Raw genomic sequence first — 25678 nt, 5'->3', positions numbered from 1 at the left:
TTGCAATATGATCTCTGGTGCCTCTTCCCTTTCTAAATCCAGCTTGGACATCTGGAATTTCTTACTCAGCCAAAAGTTCAAGCAGTGCAACAGAGCTGTGGGTGTTTTACAGTACTATTCAGAGCACAAAGTAACATGGGATCCAATCAGTTTAGGTGTGATTAACTCCTGACAAATTACTGCCAGTTATTAATGTTCACAGCAAGGTCAGTACTAGTGCAAACTATAAGGCTGCAATCCAATACACACTTACCTGGGAGGAAGTACCATTGAACCCAATGGAGTTTACTTCAGAGTAGACACATAGTGGATTGCAGCCCAAGTCAGTAATCATGTGAACGCTAAGGTTTTTTTTTCCTGACTGATGAAATGAACAATGCATGTTTTGGAGAGAGAAAAAACACAGGCAAATGTAAGATAATAAAACAAATAATAAATACAAGGTCACAAGTGACGTCTCATAAGACTGTAACAGTTGAGAATGATTTTGTTTCAACCCTGCATCATTTGCATTTTCCAGGAATAGGCCAGGACTGAGACTTTTTATCTCAGCTGAGAGGAGTAAATAGAGGAAATGTTCATATGATTTTATTGTTGTATTTTTTACTCCTGAACTTACAAGATCTGAACAGGGTGGTTCACAACAGATGCTATTGGAGGTCGCTGATTCATAGGGTCACCATAAGTCTTGATTGACTTGAAGGCACATAACAACAACAACGTTTTACTATTGTAAATCATTTTGGGACATTTTTTATTGGGCAGTAATACATAAATTCAATAAACATAACCTAACCGATTTAAGCTTGCTGTCTTTATGGTCCTTTAAATCCCAAAGACAGCCAATATAAGTGATGAACTCAATCATGTAGTGGCAAATTCAGAAGTGCAGGGTCCCTTCATGATAGTCACAGCTATGCCCTCTCCCATCCTTTGTTGTTGATGTTCCTGGGTTGAGAATGAGATTATTAATGCAGACAACCCTAGGAACCAATAAACATGAAAGGGGAGAATGTTAGCTGCTGAAAAGTCTTTTTGGTGGCTGACTTACCTCTTTTCATTCTGACTGGCTCCAAATCAGCAGGAAAGGACAAGATTGCATGTTAAAATATTCTTCTCAGTGGTTAACACACTCTCCTTTCATGCTAATTGGCTCATTATTTATTTATTTATCATTTGATTTATATCCCACCCCTCCTCCTAGCAGGAGCCCAGGGCGGCATATAAGATACTGGAGACAAAGGGGTCCTGCTCGGACCCTGCTCCCAAAAATGTAAGGGGTCTAAGACCCCCTGGGTCCCTGGATGAACTGTGTCATCCTTTCTCAACAGGGTGTCTTCCAAATGTTGTTGGACTACGACTCCCATAATCCCTTATTACTGGCCAGACTGGCTGGACTATTAGGAATTATGGTCCTAAGCAAAACTTGGAGGACACCAAGTTGGGGAAGGCTAGACTAAGGGGTGGATTCACTCTACAACAGCGGTGGGAAATTTGTGGCCCTTCATTTTTTCCTGGAATACAACTTCCATCAGTCCCAGCCAGCATGATCAATAGTCAGGGTTGATGGGAGTTGTAGTCCACAAGTTCCCTACCCCACCCTACAACACAGATGTAGGATGGGTAGGTGTGGCTTGGCCAAAATGGCCTTGTGGGCCATATGGGGAGGCCTCACAGGCTGGAAGTCCCTCACTGCTGATTTAATGAGTTGTATGTCTCTGATCTTAACATGAATGGCAGGTTGACAATCACCACCGTTCCATTTGTTAGACACAGATATTACCAAGATGGGGCAATGGATTCTTTACAGACTATACCACAAACCTATGCATGCTTACTAAGAAGTGTTTCTTAACATAGGTTTTTTTATGTGAACACTCTTAAGGTCAAAGTGTTGTGTGACATTTGTAAACAGAATATTTATAACCAATTTGATTCTTTTCTGCTGGAAAAGCAGGAGAGAAATCTCTTTAAAGGACAGCTTAAGCTGTTTCTAGAGTAAATCAGAGAACTGCAAGATCCATTAATAGTGACACCACTTGGCAAATATTGTGGTGTCTTAAGGAGGCAATATTTTGTCACGCAAATACAGCCCTAGATGACATGTTGCAGAGTTGGTTTGCTGTCTAGAAATCAGTTCCTCAAATCTAACCCACTAATATAAATAAGCACAGATGCATGACTGAGCAACACAAAATCAGGTGCATTGTTTTGGCTGATTCCCACACTGCATTTTTGTCAAAGCCTTATATCATGTTTTCATATAAGAACAAATGTTTTTGTTTGTGAGAATGATCATTCCAGAACATAGTGGTAATAAGAACATAAGAGCCCTGCAAAATCAGAGACGAAAGTCCACCTATTCTAGTATTCTGTTCCCCTCGCTGGATCGTCACCTTGTAGTGGTGAGTGAGCTTGCGTGTTCCAATGAACCCTGTGAGCGATGCCGTCGGGAGTCATGTACTCCCAGCAGGGTCACACATGGCAGTAAGGTCAAGGGAGAGGAACCAGACAAAGAACGATCCAAGAAAGTCCTCAACGGCAGAACAGGTGGAGGATAACAATGTGTATGTTACAACGGCTGTGAAGGTGGATGAAGGCTGCAGCAGATAAAGGACTTCCAATCGTCATGGTACCCATGCCATTGGATCAAAGCCTTTTTCTGTCAAGATTGTGTGTTGATCGTGGTGCACTGATCTCCCCACTTAAAACAAATTCACGCACAGGCGTCTTCCACAACAAAAGTCCCATGGCAATTGGCAAATGGTAACGGGGGCAGGACTGTGAAATCCCCTAGTCATGGTCTGGTACATTGGCGGTGGATACAAATTCAGACGGATCCATTGTTAAAGACTATATTTTGGAAGACAATCTTACTCAGTCACGAATGATCGCCAAGAAGAAGTATTCTGTTCTCACAGTGGCTAACCAGAGGCCTTTGCGAGAACCACAAGCATGGTACAGCGATAACTCTAACTTGCTGTCCTTTCCAAGGAACAGTTGGTATCCAGAAAAATGCTAATAGGACAGATGTGTCGGTAGTAGTGAGTCCATTCTCATTTGGTTGCTATCTATTTTTTTCCTGGTAGGAAGTTTATGCTTCCAAGAACTGCTGTAGATAAGCTATTCATCAGATTACATATTAGCCATCCCTGTATCTCGATGTCAAGAAAAGCCTCACCTGCTCTATTTTTAGGGAGCTGGTAGATTCCTTCGCATGAATAAAGGAGACAAGTTGGCAAAGGTTGTATCCAGGGCAGCACCACCAGCATTTCTGTTTCCTTTCCTCCCCCCCATGTCCCCCAAACTTCTCTGGAGGATCCCTCACCCTCTGGAGTTGACTTTGAGTGACCATAAGAGGCTGCAGAGGAGAGGAAGGAAAAATTATGTTTCACTAGCGCATATTTTGTGCAAGCAGAATGGGAAGCATTGGACTGCCTCCTGTAGTGTGGGCCAAATTGTAATGAACAGTGGCTTTTAAAAAAAAAGAAGTTAAGATCCCACAGAGATTTTACAGGGGTAATCTCCTTCAACAGATTACAGTTTGGGTCTTATTTTTTCAAGGGTATTTTTCCATCAGCATTTTTTTGGGGGGTATGGAAGATTAAAACCCAATTTTTTTAATCCAACCAGAAAAAGAGAAAAGCATTGTTGTACTGATAAAACACAAAGGCAAGTATTTATAAAGGTTTCTGTTCCGTCACACACCAGGAGGCATGAGGCTCAAATTGCTTACTGGACTGCCTTCAAGTCGATACGACTTACGGCGACCCTGTGAATAGGGTTTTCATGAGGCTGAGAGGCAGTGACTGGCCCAAGGTCACCCAGTGAGCTTCATGGCTATGTGGGGATTCGGACCCTGGTCTCCCAGGTCATAGTCCAACACCTTAACCATTACGCCACACTGGCTCTCATTGCTTACTAGTTCCCACTCCCAGTTCCTTATTCGAAAACACTGAACAACTGCATCAGCAGACCGAAAGTAACTCCAATTTATAAACGAAGGCTACTTCTGCCTAGTCCCTGAGGCAACGATATACCCAGTTAGGGTATAGGAGAATCTTTGCTGCACTTGCTAAAGGTGGCAGCAATGATAATGCAGTCATTTTAAACATGTACCGATTGAAATCTGTGCCAACGTAAGGCACCAAAATGGAACATGTGTAGGAAAGTGCGTTAGAACCGTGATTCTCTGACACAGACGTGGTAATCATTAATTACATTTTTATCCCATCCTCCCCGGAGTTTAAGGAAGCCTACATCCACATTCTATCTTAACAACACCCCTCCGAAGCAGGACAGGCTAAGAGAGAGCGCCTGGCCAAAAGGTATTCAGCGGGCTTCGCTGCCGAATAGGTGTTTAAACCCGGATGCCCTGCCACACCCAATTCCACACTACCTATAAAGCACAGTTTAAGCCGCAGAGCCTCTCCCTAGGCTGGCAGGCTTCAGATTTCAGAGAAACGGCACGTGTGGCTTTGGCAGCTTCTGTAATTGCTACACGTCCCCCCTGCACGCACCGACTGGTGCTTGGGGTGCAGGTGGGGGGGAAGCACCGCCTTCCCTGACATCACGTGGAACCCTACTCCCGCGACATAGGGCAGCGGCGGGGCGGGATCAACGTGCGCGCGACGGCAAGGGCTCTGTTATGGTTGCGCATGCGCTAGCTGCTGGATGGTTGTTCCAGGCTGGGGCCGCTAACGGGTGAGTAGCGTGATGGTTGGGGGCGGGGAGGGGGGAAAGTTCGTGAAGAAGAGGCATTCCTCCCCCCCCCGACGAGAACCTTCCCCAGTGACGCGGGGAGGCCTGTGGAGTTGTCCCCATGAGGGAGCTCTTTTCTCCCACACGTTACCCTGGACCGTCTCTCCCGCCCTCCTCCCCAATATCTGATTTCCCTTCTCCGAGTTAATAGTAATTTAAGCACCTTTCCCTACGCCGTCTAGAGAAGGAACTGCTATACGCAGCAGTTTCCCTCCCTCTCTCCATAAGAGCGAGAAGCGGGGAGGGGGGAGTCGAGTATAAGGGCCTGCTGACTGCATAACTGCGGTTCCACAAGACAGGCCAGAATTGCTGTGATTGCAAACGCAAACTCCCATCCCCCAACTTACACATACACGACACGCCGCTCGGCAAGCCTTCCCTACTATTCTGACCACAGTTAAACCGAGGGATAAGTAGCATCTTCGAAGATGGCATGGAGGAATGGATGCGGGGGTGTGGGTGGGAGGGTCGTGAGCCCTGAATTGTGTAAGGGCAGGCCTTGAGTCCTTGTTGTCACTTTCCTTTTGGATTATTCAGAGCAGCTTTGGAAACCTTTTTGGCTACTGTTTTAAAATATCTGAGACGGCATGGGGTGGTGGTGATGGAAATTCTATGCTTAATTGGATGTGTTTTTTCTCCCATCAGGAATGCAAGAAGCATTGGGCAAGGAATTTTGTATTTAGTGAAGTTGGAGTTTCTTTTCACCTACTGGCCTGGAAGAATCAGTTTTACTTCCTTTCCTCTTGACATCTGTGTTTTGGGAACAGTCTCCTTCAAGATTGCAAAAATGCAGTTCATGCCTCTCTGGGGGCCCAGTATTCCTTTTGGGCAGCAGCAATTTGGCCTTGTTTAATTACATGACACTTGTCTTTTTTCCTTTTGTTTTGTCAGGTTGAGCATATTTTCAAAGTTAGGCTGTGCATCTTTGTCTTGGACCATAATTGACCAAAGGAAATGGAGGAAAAGGAGCGATGCGATAAATTCTGTCTGACACTTTGATGTTAAGGCCATGTAAAACATTTTTCAAGAGGAACCCCAGAGAAAGATGCAAATATATTAGGGACAATTTCTTGAAAGCTAAAGAAGGTGGGAGGGTGGGAGAAAAATGATTAAAATCTTTAAGTTACTTTTGCAACCATCCATTTAATACAACTGTTAAAGCAACAGCAGGTGTGCCACTTGTACGGGCTGGAGTTGTCTAGAAAGGAAAGGCTGTTTTGTGTGTGTGGAGAATCTTCATAAACTTTAACATCTCCCATCTTCACGTTCTGCACTACGAAAAAATGAGTTGTGTGCCATGGAAAGGTGACAAAACCAAATCGGAATCATCAGAAACCCCGCAGCTGATGCCAGTGTGTATTTATCATGAAAAACAACGCAGGGAATTGTGTGCCCTCCATGCCCTCAATAATGTCTTCCAGGACAGTAATGCCTTTACACGAGACACATTACAGGAGATTTTCCAAAGGTAGGAAGAACTTGGTTTTGCCAGTGTTATGATGTTGTGGGTCTTTTTGTTTGTTTTCACTCCTTTGGTTGGATTAGTGCTTCAGAAACTCTTTGTGGGTTGAGTGAGGGAAAGCAGAAAGGTTCCCAGAATGATACCAATGATTGCTGAATGATTTCTTTTTCCATGATTCCCTCACATTTTATAAGTAGACCATCAATTTGCCTTTTGTCCCAGGATCTACATGTCTGTTCCAGCTTCTGAAACAGAAGCAAAATCCTCTTGGGACTGATTTGCACAGGTTTTTAAACATGCACACATTCACAAAGAAGACATGTACAAAAAGAATAACAAGCTGGGGTTGACAGCAATTTCCACCTCATGGGAACCAATGACATTTCATGGTGTTAAATACAACCGTTGCTGTTGTGTGTGCCCATTGTCCCTTGGGCTACATCTGTCAGTCTGTCACCATTCTTCCCAAGTCCACTATTTGGGAGTCAGTTTCTTCTGCAAGTCTCTCTCCGCTCCCTCCAGCTGCTCAAGTTGCTTCTGATTAGTGTCCAATGCATCCATCCCATTCATTTACATATAGGTCTACCTATACTCCCTGTCATTTTCCAACTTTACTAAACAATACATGATATACTCACATAATTAAAATACTATGAGTGGTTGTAACTGGCTTGAAAACAAGAATGTTTGAACTGAAAAATATGGTGGTATTCCTTCTCAGGTGTACACTTGAACCTTTTTTATGATTTAGGTGTTTTAAGAGATTCCTGTAGTACTCAGCTATTTGTAAACTGAAACTCTCTCAACATCTCTTTATGGCACATTCCTGTAAACCCTTAATAAGGTGTAAATATAATTGAACTCAGGCAGAGAGGGCTACTCTTTTGAGTAAAAATCATGCCCAGGACCATGCATATATTTTAAAGTTGGAAATTTGAAGGGGTTTAAAAAAAATAAAAACAGGTAATATAGTCAAGGAAATAGCTTCTGTGTTGTTTATGCAGTATTTTCTTATTCTCATGGGAGTTTCCATATTCCTCAAAGCTCTTGGGACCATTAATTTAAGACACAGTACACTGCAGTGGATTCCCCTGAGTTTCTATCTTGAATTTACTGGAACTGGAAAGTAAAGTTTAGGTAAATGTTCAAGAACATTTAGGAGAGTTCTTAATGTCTAGGTTCTTGATTCAGGATTTAGTAGCTTATGTCCTTAGAAATATAAGTGTAGAAAAGTTGTGGTTGTAATTAATGAGCCACACAACATGCATGCTTCAAGAGAAGGGTTCCTATGGTGTCTCCATATGTTTAATACAGGAATACCCCGCTATTATACGGACCTTCACTTTATGGACACTCGCGAGTACGGACATACTTACAGTAGCACCATTCCCATGTTTATGTACTTCGCTTCGCAAGAACGGACACTTAACCTTTGGTTGTGGCCTGTTCTTTTGGTGGGGGGTGGAAAGAGACGCGACCGCAAATCAGCTGGGAGGCGCGATCACAATCAGCTGAGAGGTGCGATCGCGATCAGCTGAGAGGCACGGCAGCGCAGCAGCAGAGGCTTTAGCGCGGGGCTTTGAGGCTCTGCGTGAAGGAGAGGCAGCACAGTGGTGGCGCAAGTGAAAAAAGGTAGTGCTTCACTTTAAGTACATTTTCGGTTTACGTACTCGCTCTGGACCCATGGCATACGTTAATGCGGGGTATTCCTGTACATCTCCTTGCCTGCTTTTCTGTGCTTAACTAGTTTTTCTGTGCTTAACTAGATTATTGTATTGCTTAGCATGAGCTTCTGAAATGGATCAAAGCAGACTTCGCTCACCCATTTAAAAAGTGGAGCTGTCTCTTGTTAACCTTCTTTAAGGAGAAGGGTAAGGTGCCCTTGGTTCCTCCAGGGCAATTATGAACGAACAAATGCCATTTGGCTGTAGAGAGAGGATCATTTCCTGGTAAATGTTTGAGAATTGCTCTGTTCCAGATGTCAGTCATAATTATAGATTGGGCTTGTTGGAACACCACACTTAGCATGTTCCTGTGACTGAGGCCAGGATGACCTACTTGGCTTTGTTCAGATAGTATTTGATGTTTGAATTTTATAGGTGGCATGCTTTTCGGTATGGAGAGATCTTTTCTTGGATCATGTCACCATGAAATTTAGGATTTTACTAGATTTTCAAAAGTATAAAAATACTCAGAATTCTTCTATAACGAATGTGGCCTCTATCAGGGCTCCAGGTCTGGTTTAGTGTAGTGATAGGTGATTCTTGTTGCCTTTGGAAGCACTGCTATCTTTTGTTGCAAGCTCTATAACGCTTTATTGAAATCTTCCATATAATAGCAATGTCTTTTTTTTCCTTTTCTTTTTTGAGGGATATAAATCTGTTGACAGAAAAGCAATAGGTTAACATTTACAACACTTAGACACTGGGAAGGACAGAGGGGGGAAATGCTGTGTCTCATTCTGTAAATGCACAAACAGAGCCAGTATTTTTAAATTTATTACCTTTTTTGTGTCCATCCTCAGCCAACTTTCCCCATCCTGGTCTACCTTGCTGCTTTTCACCTACTTGGGACCAAAACTATCTTCATGTTTCTGCAATGTGTTTCCATGTTTAGGTTGTCTCCCAACACCATGGTGACACCCCACAAGAAAAGCATGCTGGGAAATGGGAACTATGATGTGAATGTCATCATGGCAGCTCTTCAGACCAAAGGTTATGAAGCAGTTTGGTGGGATAAGCGCAGGTAAAGAGAACCAAAGGGTCAAGAGAAGCTTGCCATAAGTGGAGGTAGCTGCTTCTCATTTGGGTTTATATCTGAATGCAAGAGCCTAACTGTTTCTTTCTTCTGTTCTCTGTTCAGGGATGTCAGTGTAATTGCCCTGTCTAATGTGATGGGCTTCATTATGAATCTGCCATCAAGTCTCTGCTGGGGTCCATTGAAACTTCCTCTTAAACGGCAACATTGGATCTGTGTCCGGGAAGTGGGAGGTACCTACTATAACCTTGACTCTAAACTCAAGGTGCCTGAATGGGTTGGAGGTGAAAGTGAGCTCAGGTAGGTTGTTTTCCATCTTAGCCTGTATAACCTGGGTGTTCCTCTCTGCACACATTATGAATTGAAGTACATAATCCATACAGTATGGTTTGGTTTAATGTCTCTGAGAGGTGACGTGCCAACGATGGTGAAGAATGGAAACAAAAGTCTGGACTTTGTCCTTATCCTTCACTTTTTTTGCAACAGAATTAGGAGCACAGATTCAAAAGTAAGTATTTGTAATTCCTTTTTTAGGGTGAGGGCCACATTACAATGGTGGAAAGTTGTTGAGAGCTGCATTCCAGTAGAGGGTGCCACCAGACCTATACACAATCTTTTAGTTTTAATTCATATTTTAATTCTTAGTAATTCTACTCAGAGTTCACCTTCTATTTTCTTGATTGAATCTCTTAACTTCTTAAACAGGTTGCTAACTTCAGAACTTTAAAAAAAACCTGTTTCCACTGTGCAAAAGGCAAAAAAACTTCAGCAATTCTAGCAGAAGGATGCAAATGAGGTCAATTCATAGCTGACTTGCAAGCCTTTACAGTTATTTAAATGTCAAAATGCCTTTGTATACAAAAAATTACATGCATGCAATTCCAAAATGTGTGGACCTTTTTTGTATGTTTGCAAGGAAGACAAGTCAACCCCTCTGCATTTTCCTTTATGCTTTGATCTTGCAACAAATCTTTCAGAGGAAAGAGCTGCATTTGCTGGCTTTACACAACCCCTCTGGGCTGCTCTCTGCTGAACAGCTGGTGGAGAGAAGAGACCCAGAGGGCTGGATGAAATCTAGGTGCAAATCAGGTGGGGTTTTTATCTCTGGCTTTGACTTAAGGAATGAATAGATGCCTACCTTATGTTAAATGATTCTTATCTTGGTAGCTGCATGTATCTGCTGTATGTGTGGAAGTTCTAATGTACCTTTTGCAAAGCTATTGCATTTGTCTCATTGTCTGTGTAAGTTCTAATGTACCTTTTGCAAAGCTATTGTGTTTTTACTGGGGTCACAGACAGTAGATTTGTCACCCAAGTCTACAGGTAGTGTAGCTGTGACAGCTTTTTATTGATTTTTTAAAAAAATATTAGTAAGTCATACAGTACCTATAAGTTACAAAGTGGTTTACAGTATTTTTGTTTGTCCTTATAAAATATGGTAAATCAGGTAAGTCATTGATTCATTTGGACAGTGGAAATGAGGTGGGGAGATAGCAACTTGTTTAACATGGAGTCCATGGCAGATGCAGCTCTTGAACTAGAATCTGTCTCATATATCCAAGTCCAGCTTTCAGGCTTTGAGGAAACTGTGTAAGTTTCTCTATTCAATCTTAATGGCTCTGGTTGGATTGCAAGAGATATATAAACAGATTTTTAAAATAAGACATGTAAAACACTACAATGAATCCACATCTAGACCCAAGAGCAGATCACCACCAGTACCTGCACTTTAGCCATCTCTTGTCTTGACACTGTGCATAAATATATCTGGCAGAAGAGTTCTCAGCTACTATAATGGGATCTGAGAAACAATTGCTTGAGGTCATAGATAAAGCAGGCCCAAAGCTTTGAGGTATCTCTAGGTTACCTATAATTATTATTTATATTCTGCTCATACAGCACGCCACAATAGCTTATGCAAACTCAAGAAAACAAAATAAATTTGAACTGTGCTGTCTTGGTTTTGTTTCCCTTTAATTTCCAAAGGAAGTTTTTGAGACACCAGCTGCGAGGAAAGAACTGTGAACTACTGTTAGTGGTGCCGGAAGAGGTGGAAGCACATCAGAGTTGGAAAGCTGATGCATGACCTGCAACTGCCCTGTGCTCACACTACAGTACTGGTCCTTCTCACCAATTTCTAATGTCTTGTGATGTGGATAACGAGCACTCTTCTCTTCCCTGGAACTTTGGCATTCATTTTTCCATTATGAGGGTGCAATAAGGCAGCCACAAGGTATTGTCAGGGCCAACATGGAGAACAGAAGCTGGACATAGCAGGGGAAGAGAAGGCAGTGGAAATAAGAGAGCCAGATCTGTGCTCCTTAATTATAATGCATAGTTTGATTTAGAAATGGGTGTTGGAATCCTCCCCTTTAATTTCCTGCTTTCCCTTTCTTCACCTGAGTCTTCATAGTGGGTTACACACAACTATCTCCAGGACTTCCCAGAGCTCATTTCTTTGGCCAGTGCCTTCACGGTAGGGCTGGGGCCAAGCATGTTCTTCCCTCCAGAGCCATATGTCCCTATAATCTTATGGAGCCCCCTACAGGGGTTTTCAGGTCTCCATACTCCTTATTTTAAGTGTGTCCTTTGTCTCCCAACACCAAACTACGTTGGAGAAATTTGCAAACCATATGGGTCTCTCAGGAAACTAGATACTCTTAGCAATGGTATGGTGCTTGTGGGTTCCCCTTTTGTAATAGTAATTGTGCCAAGAGTAGACAAAATGGGACCATCATAATGGAACTCCTTACAGAAGTTTTGAGGTTTTCCTGTCTTGTATATTATAAATGTTTCCTTTGGTCTGAGAATGAAAGACTGAATAGTTCGGAAAAGCAGTAGTTAAAACTGATGTTTGTTTAAAAGCCTCAAGTATTTTTTGTTAGGTGGTTCACATGTAGCCTGTGTTTATTTTTCTTATCTGTCCTGTAATTCAGGGAATTATTCACTGAGCAGGGAATAAATCTACAGGCTCTTTTGAGGATGGAATCATGAAATAAAAGGGACAAGTAGCCAAGTTTCAGCAAGGTAGGAAGATGATAGAGGAGCAAATGTTCACTTACAAGAGGAATTATGGGGAACAAGATCAAAGGGCTAGATTTCTGTTGTCAATAGTTGGGGTTGAGAATGTTTAGGTAAGTCTGTTGGGGATGAGGGAAAGACTGTTTACAAAAGGTAGGCTAAACCACATTCTTCCATTGTGATTCGTGAACCTCCTGAATTGAGTAACTCCTTCTCACGAAATAAGTGAAAAAAACTGAAGACCCTAGTAGGAAACTGAATTAAGTTTTCCTTGTCATCTCATTTGGGTGTTTTGCATCATATATTTGTGTCACAGTAGGTAAAATGGAGAAGATGGCCTTTCACTCTATTGACTTCTCCTTGAGCCCAGGTTATTGTATTGCTGCATTTTTCATTATTAATGCTTCTTGCCAGCTTCATTTTCTGTAGTATTGGAACAGCGGAAATAAAACCCATTTTTTTAGTGTTTCATTCTATAGGGAAATGTATATGATTAGTTACAAAGGAGGGCTAAAACGTGCATCCTTGGAAATTGATTTGGCCTGTCTGTGCTGTGTATAAGCAAGAACCATGCCTTCTAAGCCAGCATTCCAAGCCCTTCACAGTTGAATGCAGTGTGAGTGGCATCAAGATCTTGTTTATTGACCTCTGGACACCCTGCAGGCAATATACTGGAAACGTGCATTGGCTCTTCTCTGCATGTACTACAGTCTAAGCCCAATGCTTCTGTTTTTCAAGATGCCCTCCCGTCTTCTGGACTACACATTCCAAATGACCAAAACCAGCTGGCAGAATTTGTACACACATACACTTTTCACAAGCAGAATCAGACTTGCAGTTCTGCTTCTGACTTGAAGCCATTTTTTTCAAAAGCGATTTTTTTTTAAATCTCAGCAGGAAAGACTTATTCTGTATGCTGGCTCAAATAGCACTTTGGAGAGACCCTGTTTGCATGGAAGCCAATGGACCAGTGCACAATATGCAAATATCTTTTAAAACGTAAGGCTCTTTCTTTCCCTCTCTGTGTATTTATGCCATTGTTCTGTCCCTAGGGAAAGGTGGTGTGATTCAGCAGCTCAGGAAAAGGGAACGTGATCACCCACCCCTCTGGACCAGAGTTATGGCAGCAGAGGAAAGGAACCAGCCCCTTCCCATTGCTTGGGAATGGAGAAGCCCATAATTGTTTTCTTGCTTGTTTGGTTTGTTATAGCCTTGTCTTGGGTTTGTTTACAGAGATGTATTTTGTTTAACCAAATATTAAAAATGAAAAAGCCTTCCTGTGTCCTGTCACTTCTGTGTTGAGAATTGTTCTGTAATGTGTATAAAGGAAAAAATAAACATGTTGGTATGAAGTTGTAGCCTTAGAAAAACTTATTGCCCAGTTATTCTTTTGGAGGTAGAGGATCCATCACTATTGAGCACACATTTAAAGCTAGACACTCAATGGATAAGTTTTAGTAGCCATCTGAAAGCAAGCAAGATGTAAATGAAGACTGAACAAATAAAGAAACACTCCCATATTTGCACTGAAACTATTTAATACAAAAGTACTGTAGCTAACTTTGATACTAATAGATTCAGCACAGATAGACTTGGCAAAAATGACTTTTCCTGCTTATTTTTCTAATGCAATGTTGTACAGCACGTATCTTTCTTCAAGAAGCTCACTCCATGGAGTCTAGTGTATACTAGGTTCTTCTGTATGCTGCACCTGCTGCCATATTTACTCAATTTCTTGCTGTTACTGCTTTGAAATATAGTAGGAGAGGAACACAGGACTATTTACACTGACTATTACAGGTTAATGTTGACCAGCATCTGACATGTCCTGAGGTGGTTTCCTGAAGATAAGGATACCCAAAGCTTCCAAAGTCTTTGTAGATGCTTACAATGTTGACTTAAATAGATGGAAAAGTCATGACTGCCTAAAGATGAAGGAAAAGAGCCCCTTGCAGGAAATCCAGAGAGAGGTTAAACTTTCATTAAGAATAATTAGCATCCCAGGGTTTAAGAGAAAAAATGCTAGCCCAATCAAACAGTTCAAACAAATGATTTCAAGATTTCCTTCCATGATAGGGCTCCAGTGTAGCTTCATTAAATCTTTCCAGGAAGAGAAGGCAAAGTTGGCATCCCTCCAGACAACCCTGTGTTTGGTCCCAATAAAATCTGTTAAGAAATGTAAAAATATTACAATGTTTGAAAAGCAAGACCAGCATTCAACCCTCTGTGCAGCTTCCTGGAGGAAAGATTTTCACCTTGGGGTCCAATGCTCTCAAATTCTTTTGCATCTCTCACCCATAAAAAGCAATACCACCTTTTCCTACCATCTCGCAAAATTTGTAGCCTCTTCTTACAACCCTATTACTTTTAATAAGCCTCCCAATGTTACTACCTGCAAACATTATTACTCAGCTGCTGTTTATTAATAAGAGAGGCTTGATGGAGGATGGACAGAGCACTCCATTCTTTTATACCACATCCTCTTATGACTATGCAAAGATTCAGCAAACTAAAGTGGCAAATGTAACGCCAATCTTCAAAAAGGGATCCAGAGGGGATCCCGGAAATTACAGGCCAGTTAGCTTAACTTCTGTCCCTGGAAAACTGGTAGAAAGTATTATTAAAGCTAGATTAACTAAGCACATAGAAGAACAAGCCTTGCTGAAGCAGAGCCAGCATGGCTTCTGCAAGGGAAAGTCCTGTCTCAGTAACCTATTAGAATTCTTTGAGAGTGTCAACAAGCATATAGATAGAGGTGATCCAGTAGACATAGTGTACTTAGACTTTCAAAAAGCGTTTGACAAGGTACCTCACCAAAGGCTTCTGAGGAAACTTAGCGGTCATGGAATAAGAGGAGAGGTCCTCTTGTGGATAAGGAATTGGTTAAGAAGCAGAAAGTAGGAATAAATGGACAGTTCTCCCAATGGAGGGCTGTAGAAAGTGGAGTCCCTCAAGGATCGGTATTGGGACCTGTACTTTTCAACTTGTTCATTAATGACCTAGAATTAGGAGTGAGCAGTGAAGTGGCCAAGTTTGCTGACAACACTAAATTGTTCAGGGTTGTGAAAACAAAAAGGGATTGGAAGAGCTCCAAAAAGATCTCTCCAAACTGAGTGAATGGGTGGAAAAATGGCAAATGCAATTCAATATAAACAAGTGTAAAATTATGCATATTGGAGCAAAAAATCTTAATTTCACATATACGCTCATGGGGTCTGAACTGGCGGTGACCGACCAGGAGAGAGACCTCGGGGTTGTAGTGGACAGCATGATTAAAATGTGTGTGGCAGCTGTGAAAAAGGCAAATTCCATGCTAGGGATAATTAGGAAAGGTATTGAAAATAAAACAGCCGATATCATAATGCCGTTGTATAAATCTATGGTGCCGCCGCATTTGGAATACTGTGTATAGTTCTGGTCGCCTCATCTCAAAAAGGATATTATAGAGTTGGAAAAGGTTCAGAAGAGGGCAACCAGAATGATCAAGGGGATGGAGGGACTCCCTTACGAGGAAAGGTTGCAGCATTTGGGGCTTTTTAGTTTAGAGAAAAGGCGGGTCAGAGGAGACATGATAGAAGTGTATAAAATTATGCATGGCATTGAAAAAGTGGATAGAGAAAAGTTCTTCTCCCTCATAATACTAGAACTCGTGGACATTCAAAGAAGCTGAATGTTGGAAGATTCAGGACAGACAAAAGGAAGTACTTATATATAAAGTCAGAGCACCCTAGCGAGGGAGCCTCCTCCACGAGCTAGAGGGAGCCCCAGCTGACGAAGCGTCAAGGCCCCAGCTGACAAAGTGTCAAGGCGAGTTAAGCAGCAGAGCAAGTTCGGCAGCAGGGCAAGGAGGCCAGGGCCCCCCACTCTGCCCGTCTGTTCCCTGACCTCAACTAAACCGCAGTCTCCAACCCATTGACGTAATAAACCTTAAACAAAACTATGCAGGTAAGAAGCCAGCAGGGGTGTGGGGGCTTTCCAGTGTTTTGCACAGCCTGCAGCATGTACGACTATCTGCCTGTTGGACAGAAGTCATGGGTATGCTCTCGGTGCAATGAGCTCCTGGCTCTCCGGGAACGACTTCATTTCCTTGAGGGCAAGGTGGCGGACCTGGAAAAGCTGAGAGAGGCAGAGAGGTGTGTGGAGGAGGCCTTCAGGGACGTTATAGCTGTGTCCCACTCCAACGATGATAGCTCTCCTGCTATCATGGACAATGATGGTCTCGGGGAAGGAGAGCATCCAGCTGAGGAAGAGGGAAACGATCCCTTAGAAGGGACCCATTCCTTGGGGGATGAGCAGCTATCCTCTCGTGCCAAGGATATTCCTCCAGGGGGTGGAGGGATCCTTGTAGTGGGTGATTCGATCATTAGGAACATAGACAGTGGGGTGTGTGATGGGCGTGTAGACCGCAAGGTGTTTTGCCTGCCTGGTGCGAAGGTTGCGGATATCGCCCGTCGTTTAGATAGTTTGGTAGACAGTGCTGGGAAGGAGTCAGTGGTCGTGGTGCACGTTGGCACCAACGACATGGGGAAATGCAGCCGTGAGGTCCTGGAAGCAAAATTTAGGTTGCTAGGTAGGATGCTGAAAGCCAGGACCTCCAAGGTGGCTTTCTCTGAAATGCTACCGGTTCCACGCGCAGGACCAGCCAGACAGGCCCAGCTTCGCAGTCTCAATGCGTGGATGAGACAATGGTGTGGGGTGGAAGGGTTTGGATTTGTTAGGCACTGGGGAACATTTTGGGACAAGCCGGGCCTGTACAAAAGGGACGGGCTCCACTTGAACCAGAATGGAACCAGACTGCTGGCACTTAAAATTAAAAAGGTGGCAGAGCAGCTTTTAAACTGACTGAGGGGGGAAACCCGACAGGAGCTGAGAAAGGTCCGGTTTGGAATAAACCTCCCCCCTGGGATAAAAACCAAAGAAATTATGAAATTTTAAAAGGGGTAGGCCTAGAAGTAGGCATTGTGAGAGCAGGGGCACAGGATATAAATTCAGAAGAGCAAAATTACCACAGGCCTAACCACAAGTGCCAAAGACACTTGAAGAGAGACACTGCTTACAAGTGCCTATACGCTAATGCTAGGAGCCTGCGAACCAAGATGGGAGAACTGGAGTGCTTGGTCTTAGAGGAGAGCATTGATATAGTGAGCATAACGGAGACCTGGTGGAATGGAGAAAACCAGTGGGATACGGTTATCCCTGGATATAAACTATATCGGAAGGACAGGGAAGGACGTATTGGTGGCGGAGTCGCTCTATACGTGAAAGAAGGCATTGAATCCAGCAAGCTCGAAACCCCAAAAGAGGCAGACTCCTCCACAGAATCGTTGTGGGTGGTGATACCGTGCCCCAGGAGGGACTTAATACTGGGAACGATCTATCGTCCCCCTGATCAAAATGCTCAGGGAGACCTTGAGATGAGATATGAAATTGAGGAAGCATCCAAACTAGGAAATGTGGTAGTAATGGGTGACTTCAACTACCCGGACATAGACTGGCTGCATATGTGTTCCAGTCATGACAAAGAAGCAAAGTTTCTAGATATTCTAAATGACTATTCCCTAGACCAGTTGGTCATGGAACCGACCAGAGGGACGGCAACCCTGGACTTAATCCTCAGTGGGGACCGGGACCTGGTGCGAGATGTAAGTGTTGTTGAACCGATTGGGAGCAGTGACCACAGTGCTATTAAATTAAACATACATGTAACTGGCCAATTGCCAAGAAAATCCAACACGGTCACATTTGACTTCAAAAGAGGAAACTTCACAAAAATGAGGGGATTGGTAAAAAGAAAGCTGAAAAACAAAGTCCAGAGGGTCACATCACTCGAAAATGCTTGGAAGTTGTTTAAAAACACTATATTAGAAGCTCAACTGGAGTGCATACCGCAGATCAGAAAAGGTACCGCCAGGGCCAAGAAGATGCCAGCATGGTTAATGAGCAAAGTCAAGGAAGCTCTTAGAGGCAAAAAGTCTTCCTTCAAAAAATGGAAGTCTTGTCCAAATAAAGAACATAAAAAAGAACACAAACTCTGGCAAAAGAAATGCAAGAAGACAATAAGGGATGCTAAAAAAGAATTTGAGGAGCACATTGCTAAGAACATAAAAACCAACAACAAAAAATTCTATAAATACATTCAAAGCAGGAGACCATCTAGGGAGACAATTGGACCCTTGGATGATAAGGGAGTCAAAGGTGTACTAAAGAACGATCAGGAGATTGCAGAGAAGCTAAATGAATTCTTTGCATCTGTCTTCACAGTGGAAGATATAGGGCAGATCCCTGAACCTGAACTAACATTTGCAGGAAGGGATTCTGAGGAACTGAGACAAATAGTGGTAACGAGAGAGGAAGTTCTAAGCTTAATGGACAATATAAAAACTGACAAATCACCGGGCCCGGATGGCATCCACCCGAGAGTTCTCAAAGAACTCAAAGGTGAAATTGCTGATCTGCTAACTAAAATATGTAACTTGTCCCTTGGGTCCTCCTCCGTGCCTGAGGACTGGAAAGTGGCAAATGTAACACCAATCTTCAAAAAGGGATCCAGAGGGGATCCCGGAAATTACAGGCCAGTTAGCTTAACTTCTGTCCCTGGAAAACTGGTAGAAAGTATTACTAAAGCTAGATTAACTAAGCACATAGAAGAACAAGCCTTGCTGAAGCAGAGCCAGCATGGCTTCTGCAAGGGAAAGTCCTGTCTCAGTAACCTATTAGAATTCTTTGAGAGTGTCAACAAGCATATAGATAGAGGTGATCCAGTGGACATAGTGTACTTAGACTTTCAAAAAGCGTTTGACAAGGTACCTCACCAAAGACTTCTGAGGAAGCTTAGCAGTCATGGAATAAGAGGAGAGGTCCTCTTGTGGATAAGAAATTGGTTAAGAAGCAGAAAGCAGAGAGTAGGAATAAAGGGACAGTTCTCCCAATGGAGGGCTGTAGAAAGTGGAGTCCCTCAAGGATCGGTATTGGGACCTGTACTTTTCAACTTGTTCATTAATGACCTAGAATTAGGAGTGAGCAGTGAAGTGGCCAAGTTTGCTGATGACACTAAATTGTTCAGGGTTGTTAAAACAAAAAGGGATTGCGAAGAGCTCCAAAAAGACCTCTCCAAACTGAGTGAATGGGCAGAAAAATGGCAAATGCAATTCAATATAAACAAGTGTAAAATTATGCATATTGGAGCAAAAAATCTTAATTTCACATATACGCTCATGGGGTCTGAACTGGCGGTGACCGACCAGGAGAGAGACCTCGGGGTTGTAGTGGACAGCACGATGAAAATGTCGACCCAGTGTGCGGCAGCTGTGAAAAAGGCAAATTCCATGCTAGCGATAATTAGGAAAGGTATTGAAAATAAAACAGCCGATATCATAATGCCGTTGTATAAATCTATGGTGCCGCCGCATTTGGAATACTGTGTACAGTTCTGGTCGCCTCATCTCAAAAAGGATATTATAGAGTTGGAAAAGGTTCAGAAGAGGGCAACCAGAATGATCAAGGGGATGGAGGGACTCCCTTACGAGGAAAGGTTGCAGCATTTGGGGCTTTTTAGTTTAGAGAAAAGGCGGGTCAGAGGAGACATGATAGAAGTGTATAAAATTATGCATGGCATTGAGAAAGTGGATAGAGAAAAGTTCTTCTCCCTCTCTCATAATACTAGAACTCGTGGACATTCAAAGAAGCTGAATGTTGGAAGATTCAGGACAGACAAAAGGAAGTACTTCTTTACTCAGTGCATAGTTAAACTATGGAATTTGCTCCCACAAGATGCAGTAATGGCCACCAGCTTGGACGGCTTTAAAAGAAGATTAGACAAATTCATGGAGGACAGGGCTATCAATGGCTACTAGCCGTGATGGCTGTGCTGTGCCACCCTAGTCAGAGGCAGCATGCTTCTGAAAACCAGTTGCCGGAAGCCTCAGGAGGGGAGAGTGTTCTTGCACTCGGGTCCTGCTTGCGGGCTTCCCCCAGGTACCTGGTTGGCCACTGTGAGAACAGGATGCTGGACTAGATGGGCCACTGGCCTGATCCAGCAGGCTCTTCTTATGTTCTTATGAATTAAATGTAGTGAGTGGGGGAGGAAGGTATAAAGATGAAAGAAAAACTCTGGGGGGAAAGGGTTAGAACCAGGCTACAAAACTTTATAATTCGGTCCTCACCTGCCGTTGTTGCATCTGCTGTTGCTGCTCCATCTGCAGTTTCTCAGTTTCAAAAACAACAGGAAGAACTAGGATCATGAAGGAAGTAGTTCCAATCCATAAAGCTGCCCTAGAGAATCTTTGAGGGGAGGGGCAGGGGAAAGAGAAGGCCAGAAGTAAAGGTCAGATAGAATATTTTCTATCTTCACTACAATGGAAAGAACTTATCCTAAATACCTCAATGTTAGTTTGGGTAACCTTTCCCAACCTTTGGGTCTCCAGATATTGCTGGATTACAATTCCAGTAATTCCTGATCATTGGCCATGCTGGCTGGGACTGATGGGAGTTGCAGTCCAACAACATTTGGGGACCCAAAGGTTGAGAAAGGCTGTGTTACTGCTTGTTATTCCAGTTTCAGTACAATCCTATTCATATCTACTCAGGAGTAAGCCCCACTGATCTCAGTGGGACTTACTCCCAGGTAAGCATCGGATTGCAGCTTTAAATTCCTTCATAAAGCAAGAACAGTGCATCTGAACCTTACTATGATTTCCTTTTCACAATCATATTTTTGCTTCCAAATATAAATGCTCCTCATATATATTCATCACTGTTTGAAATACTTCCAGGTTTTCTCACTTGGAACTACCAATATTCCATTCAAACATACCATAAAGAATGTAAATGTACTGCCTTGTCGATTCCGACTTATGGTGACCCTATGAATAGGGTTTTCATGAGGCTGAGAGGAATTAACATGGTAAATACTAAATGCATACAGAGTGTCTAATATTTGGTCTCATGCCATAATTAGATTGCCTGTGGTCTTTTAGGAAACTTGAATGATATCCAACATGTGCACAGGTAGACTTCCACTCGTGATGAAATGTCCCCTTCCTCTCCACTCCTCTGCAGCCCCAAATCGTGGGGAGTGTGCATGGGAGGCTGCAGTGCGAATAGGGAGGGGAAGTTATGTTACACTCAGAGGTCTGTTCACAGGTGGACACAATTGGATATCACCCCCCAAAGGTACATTCCCTTTCCTCTCCCCACTCACTTTAAGAACAATAAAATACATCTTTGTGCTGGTTTGGGAACATGCATGCAATATGTCACAAAAGCTCAAAAAGTAACAAGAGTTCAAATATGCTTCCAGTTGTCACATAACTTGAAACACTTGGAATAGCAACATTTTAATTTTAATCCCTCATCTGTCCTATTCCAAGGATTTAGGATGGGCTCCCAATAAAACCCATGCGATAAAATGACAATTCAGTTGATCAAAAGGACTGCACAACTCAACATTATTATTATTTATTAAATTTATATCCTGCCCTTCCTCCCAGGAGGCGGCTATAATGGAGATGTGACTGAAAAAATACACCTTGTATAAATATTAAAAACTTCAGGAAAATTATTTATCAATGGTATTTAAGACCAGCAACATTACAGATAATATATAATCTAACTCGGGGTCCCCAACCATTTTAGGTCCAAGGCACATTTGGAAATCTAAGATCGTTATTTCATTGGAACAACAATGAAGTGTCCTGCGGCATGCTAAAGGTTAATACATCTATTGTGGCATAAACTTTGTCATCAGCCACATGAAGATTTACCCTGAGTTATAGGAATATATACACATGGTTTGGGGGCAGGGTAGTAAAACCAGAGATTAGAGGGAAATGCAAAAAAGGACAGACTGATAATACTTTGACAATTCACAAAACAGTTCTTGATGACAAAGACATCCTGGCATTTGCAAGCTAATTAAGACACATAATGTGCTAAAACTCCATTGTCTGTTAAATCCACAAGGTATAGCATTGGACCTCTTGCTGTAATTCAGCAGTTTCACACTGCAGTCACTTTTGAGATTCCTTTGCTCTAGGATGGCTAGATTTAGAGAGTGTTCTGGAAGGCTGATATATTCCAACAATATAAACCACCTTCTTCAGTCCAAAAGCGTTTGGCCTTGTTAATCATTCAAAGATCTGTACTACAGCAGGAACATCCTATATGACTTTTCAGTCATTTAAAGAACCTGATTGGAGGATTATTAGAACATGTTAAGTGGGTTCTTTAATGTTTAGATTTTTATTAGGTATTTAATACGATGTAGTTATATTCATTTGATATATGTTTACTTTATGAATTTGTTATTGTATTACAGAGTCTGTTTGACCATTATATATCTGGATTTGTGAATCTTTTTATTTCTTGAATCTTATTTGTTTTTCATGCTACTAGATAGAATTCCATTTTTATGTAATAAATTTTTGAAACACATGAGAATTTTGGGTATTTGATGTTATGTAGATATAGACTGATTATATTTATCTAAGTTTGTTATCTTTTTTTGTTTTGTTTTATATTGTTGCTTCGTTAGTCAGGGATTATTTTTCTCTTTGTTGCTTGGTTTGAGATACTTAGATTGATATGTTCCCCCAGTGGCTTTTGAATATTGCCATTTCTAATGTCAAATATGATGTCCATTTATTGTTTTGCGTAGAAACTGGCCTTTTATCCTATGTAGAACTCAGAAGGGCATTGCTGGCAGATGATGGTATCAGTTACACTGGAAGATGAATGAACCCTGATGCAGGGGATGACACAATTAGATCCCATCATAGTTTTGCCAAAGTAGATATGAGGACAGAGTTGGCATCTGGGTCTGCCACAGGGACTGGTCCCTGTCTCTTTTATATGACCTCTTGGTGGTGGTGAGTAGCTGATTTAGGTTGGGAAGGGGGTGCTGTGCAATTGGCTTACCAATGCCAAGATATCTGTGTCATTGTGAATTTCATGAATTACGACTATTTAAGTATACAATTATCATGGTCTGTGCTCTTCTGCATTTTGTTTCTCTCTGATGTCACTTTCTACAATCTCTCACAAACTATGTGTGCATATATACCTATAACTCAGGAGAACACTGCATACATCTGATGAAATGAATGACAATCTATGAAAGCTATTCCCATAATAAATTTGAGTTTTTTTAAAAAGTGCCTGAAGATTCTTTGTTGGTTTTGCTGCAAAAAACTAATAAGGCTATCCCTCTGGAAATTATTTTATTGGGTCACTTAAGAGAAGATAATGAGGATTCAAGCAAATTACCGATATATAATCTTCTGTTAGAGACAATAATTTTGGTTTCTTCTAAATGAAAATTGGCTAGTATTTCTTCCATTTCAGAATAGTTATCAAAATACTGTTTATGACTAAATTAAACAAACAGGGCAAAAAACCCTCAGAATATAATTTCTACTTATCATGGTTCTTTTGTGCAATACTGAGCAGCATAGTATAACCTGAGAAAATTGGAAATATATCTGACGAGATAAATTGTTGGTGTAGTGAATAGTTTATTTGCCTTATATTTATTTTTCATGCCAATATGGAGTGTTTTATGTAAGTATATGTGTGTTTTAAAATAATCAATAAAGTGTTAAAATAGGAACATAACGGAGACTACCATCTTTAAGCAATGAAGGGCCCAAGCCATTAAATGACAAGGTTTCTGTTGGCTGGATTACTATCACTGAATTAGAAGTTTCTATATTTCTGAGCATACTCAGAATAGTTATCTAAAACTTACTTCCCTCTCCCTAGCATGTAAATATAGCAGAACCCCCTTTCTCCCCAACTTCAATTATCACAGCCTCTCAATTATCTATGATAAATTCAGTGTCAATGGTTTCCCATGGCCAAAGCTTTTTTATTTACTTCACATTCCTTTCTCAGCTTTTTCTGTGTTGAAGTGTAAGTATACATGATGAGCTCTTAACTGCTTGATGATGACAATTCAAACAGCCTACAGAGGGTCATTTCTAGCCTCACACTGAAAAAAATCACACGTTGCATTTTGCATTAAAAAGTCTAAGTGTTCACCATGATCAGGGGTGTAGTCATCTGGGGTCTCGAGGGGGGGGGGCTTAGACACTTGCTTTTTTGGAGCAGGGTCCCAGCCAGGTCCCTATGTCTCCAACATCCTACAAACCAATCAGCACAAAAAGGGAGTGTGTTAGCCACTGAGAAGAATCTTCTAACACACTTCCATGTCCTTTCCTGCTGATTGGAGCCAATCAGTTAAAGGAGGTGAGTCAAACACCAAGAAGACTAACTAACACACTCCCCTTTCACACTGATTGGCTACTAGGGGTGTCTGTTGTTACAGGAGACTATGCATGCAGAAAGGACTGAGGAGTGTGGGAATGATGGGAGAGCAAGCAAGGGAGGGGTTGTGGCTATGAGAGGGTATGGACATGACTATCATGAAGGGACTCTGCACTTCTGAATTTGCCACTACACTACTGATCATGACTCTCAGTTAAACTTAGAAATGTGAAATAGCTTCAGCTCCCTAATGGTTCTCATTCATTTGGTAGCCTTTGGGCTAAACAAGCCATCCACTTTAAGCCCAATAATCTGGAACACTGAAAAGTGAAGAGTTACCTTCACCACCCACAAAACATATACCACAGTTCTTGCGTGGCATACCGAAGTTATGCCTACACACAATATTTGAGGAGCAGGAACGATGGGACTTGGCCCCTCATCTCCCATTTCCCCTTCTCACCTGTACATTTTCTGGGCTACAGAAAGGGACACGTCGAAGGTAGCTCCAGCTGCAGATCGGATGCTTTCTGGGAACATCTCTGTTAAACCCCAAAGCCTCTCTGCCAGTGTCTCATCTAGCTGCAATAAGGCAAAAAGAACTAAGCATGGGAGCTTGCCAAACAAATCCTCCCTTTCCCTCCAGGCCAGAGTTAACGTAAGAACAGCTGTGCTGGATCTGGTCAAAGGCCCATTAGTCAAGTACTCTGTTTTCACAGGGGCCAACCATATGGCTCATGGGAAGCCCGCAAGCAGAACCTGAAAGGTTACCAAATGCACGCTCCCAGGACTGCCCCTGTCAAGCCCCATATACTTCCCCGTTCTTGCACGCTCCCTCCCCAAATCGTGCGGAAAATACACCTCACTCACCCGCTTCCCTGATTCAGTGGATCTTCCACTCACTCAAGCGTCCCGCATGGGCATCAGACCGGACCGTCCCGCCCCCAAGAGGGGTCACCTCGCACATGGCACGGCAAAGCCGAGCGTTACGCCCCACGGCAAGGACCCACTCACCTCGTCGTCGTCGTCCTCTATCTCCTCTTCCAGTTCTTCGGCCTTGCCCGTGCCAGTCTTGGGCAACAGCAGATCCTCGGGGGAAAGGGGCGTCGCAGCGGCCATAACTGCAATGGGGAGAAAGGGGATGTCGAGACAGGAGGCCGGCAGCGGAGAGGCGGTTGCCGGAAGTGAAGGGAGGGAAGGAAGGCAAAAGCGCGGTGGCTGCGCTGTTGCAGCGACCTCGAATGGACAGGAGGAAGAACTGAAGGTAATGCAAAATCGGCGGCTTTCGGCAGGTTTGTTGATAAAAAGTTCATTGCGTAAAGCAGCACCAAACTACAACCGTGGCAGCTAGTCCTCCGAGGTGACTGTTATTTATAATTTATTTACAGAATGTTGCAGCGTGTCCTCGCCTTCCTA

The 25678-nt window shown here is 42.6% G+C and overlaps 2 protein-coding genes across 4 annotated transcripts; one reads left to right on the top strand and one right to left on the bottom strand.

Moving 5' to 3' along the window:
* Positions 1–4455: 4455 nt before the first annotated feature.
* On the top strand, positions 4456–13275 carry JOSD1 (Josephin domain containing 1). 3 transcript variants are annotated; one of them, XR_009764408.1, is made up of 6 exons: positions 4456–4704; positions 5407–6229; positions 8840–8968; positions 9086–9280; positions 10967–11213; positions 11917–13275. XR_009764408.1 is itself a non-coding variant. In XM_061639142.1 (5 exons), exons 2-5 carry the CDS (start codon positions 6045–6047, stop codon positions 11064–11066), a joined length of 609 nt encoding a protein of 202 aa, XP_061495126.1. In that variant the 5' UTR covers positions 4456–4704; positions 5407–6044; the 3' UTR covers positions 11067–13275. The 3 variants fall into 3 exon arrangements, 1 of the variants encoding a protein (XP_061495126.1); XR_009764409.1 differs by having other exon boundaries at positions 10967–12007; positions 13054–13275; XM_061639142.1 differs by having other exon boundaries at positions 10967–13275.
* Positions 13276–13521: 246 nt separating this feature from the next.
* TOMM22 (translocase of outer mitochondrial membrane 22) lies at positions 13522–25456 on the bottom strand. Its single transcript, XM_061639144.1, has 4 exons — positions 25277–25456; positions 24726–24844; positions 20164–20281; positions 13522–14167 (listed from the first exon to the last, which is right to left on the bottom strand). Exons 1-4 carry the CDS (start codon positions 25379–25381, stop codon positions 14096–14098), a joined length of 414 nt encoding a protein of 137 aa, XP_061495128.1. The 5' UTR covers positions 25382–25456; the 3' UTR covers positions 13522–14095.
* Positions 25457–25678: the final 222 nt, after the last annotated feature.

The sequence above is a fragment of the Rhineura floridana genome, chromosome 8 (assembly GCF_030035675.1).
Source record: "Rhineura floridana isolate rRhiFlo1 chromosome 8, rRhiFlo1.hap2, whole genome shotgun sequence".
Taxonomy (NCBI): domain Eukaryota; kingdom Metazoa; phylum Chordata; class Lepidosauria; order Squamata; family Rhineuridae; genus Rhineura; species Rhineura floridana.
This window is presented reverse-complemented; position numbering and strand designations above follow the sequence as displayed.

Coding starts and splice junctions, on each gene's coding strand:
- JOSD1 (XM_061639142.1), top strand. CDS start 6,045: ATGAGTTGTGTGCCATGGAAAGGTGACAAAACCAAATCGGAATCATCA. Junction 6,230..8,839: donor TTACAGGAGATTTTCCAAAG/GTAGGAAGAACT, acceptor TTCCATGTTTAG/GTTGTCTCCCAACACCATGG. Junction 9,281..10,966: donor GGAGGTGAAAGTGAGCTCAG/GTAGGTTGTTTT, acceptor TAATTTCCAAAG/GAAGTTTTTGAGACACCAGC.
- TOMM22 (XM_061639144.1), bottom strand. CDS start 25,381: ATGGCCGCTGCGACGCCCCTTTCCCCCGAGGATCTGCTGTTGCCCAAG. Junction 24,845..25,276: donor TAGAGGACGACGACGACGAG/GTGAGTGGGTCC, acceptor GCCTTATTGCAG/CTAGATGAGACACTGGCAGA. Junction 20,282..24,725: donor GTAGCCCAGAAAATGTACAG/GTGAGAAGGGGA, acceptor CTCCCCTCAAAG/ATTCTCTAGGGCAGCTTTAT.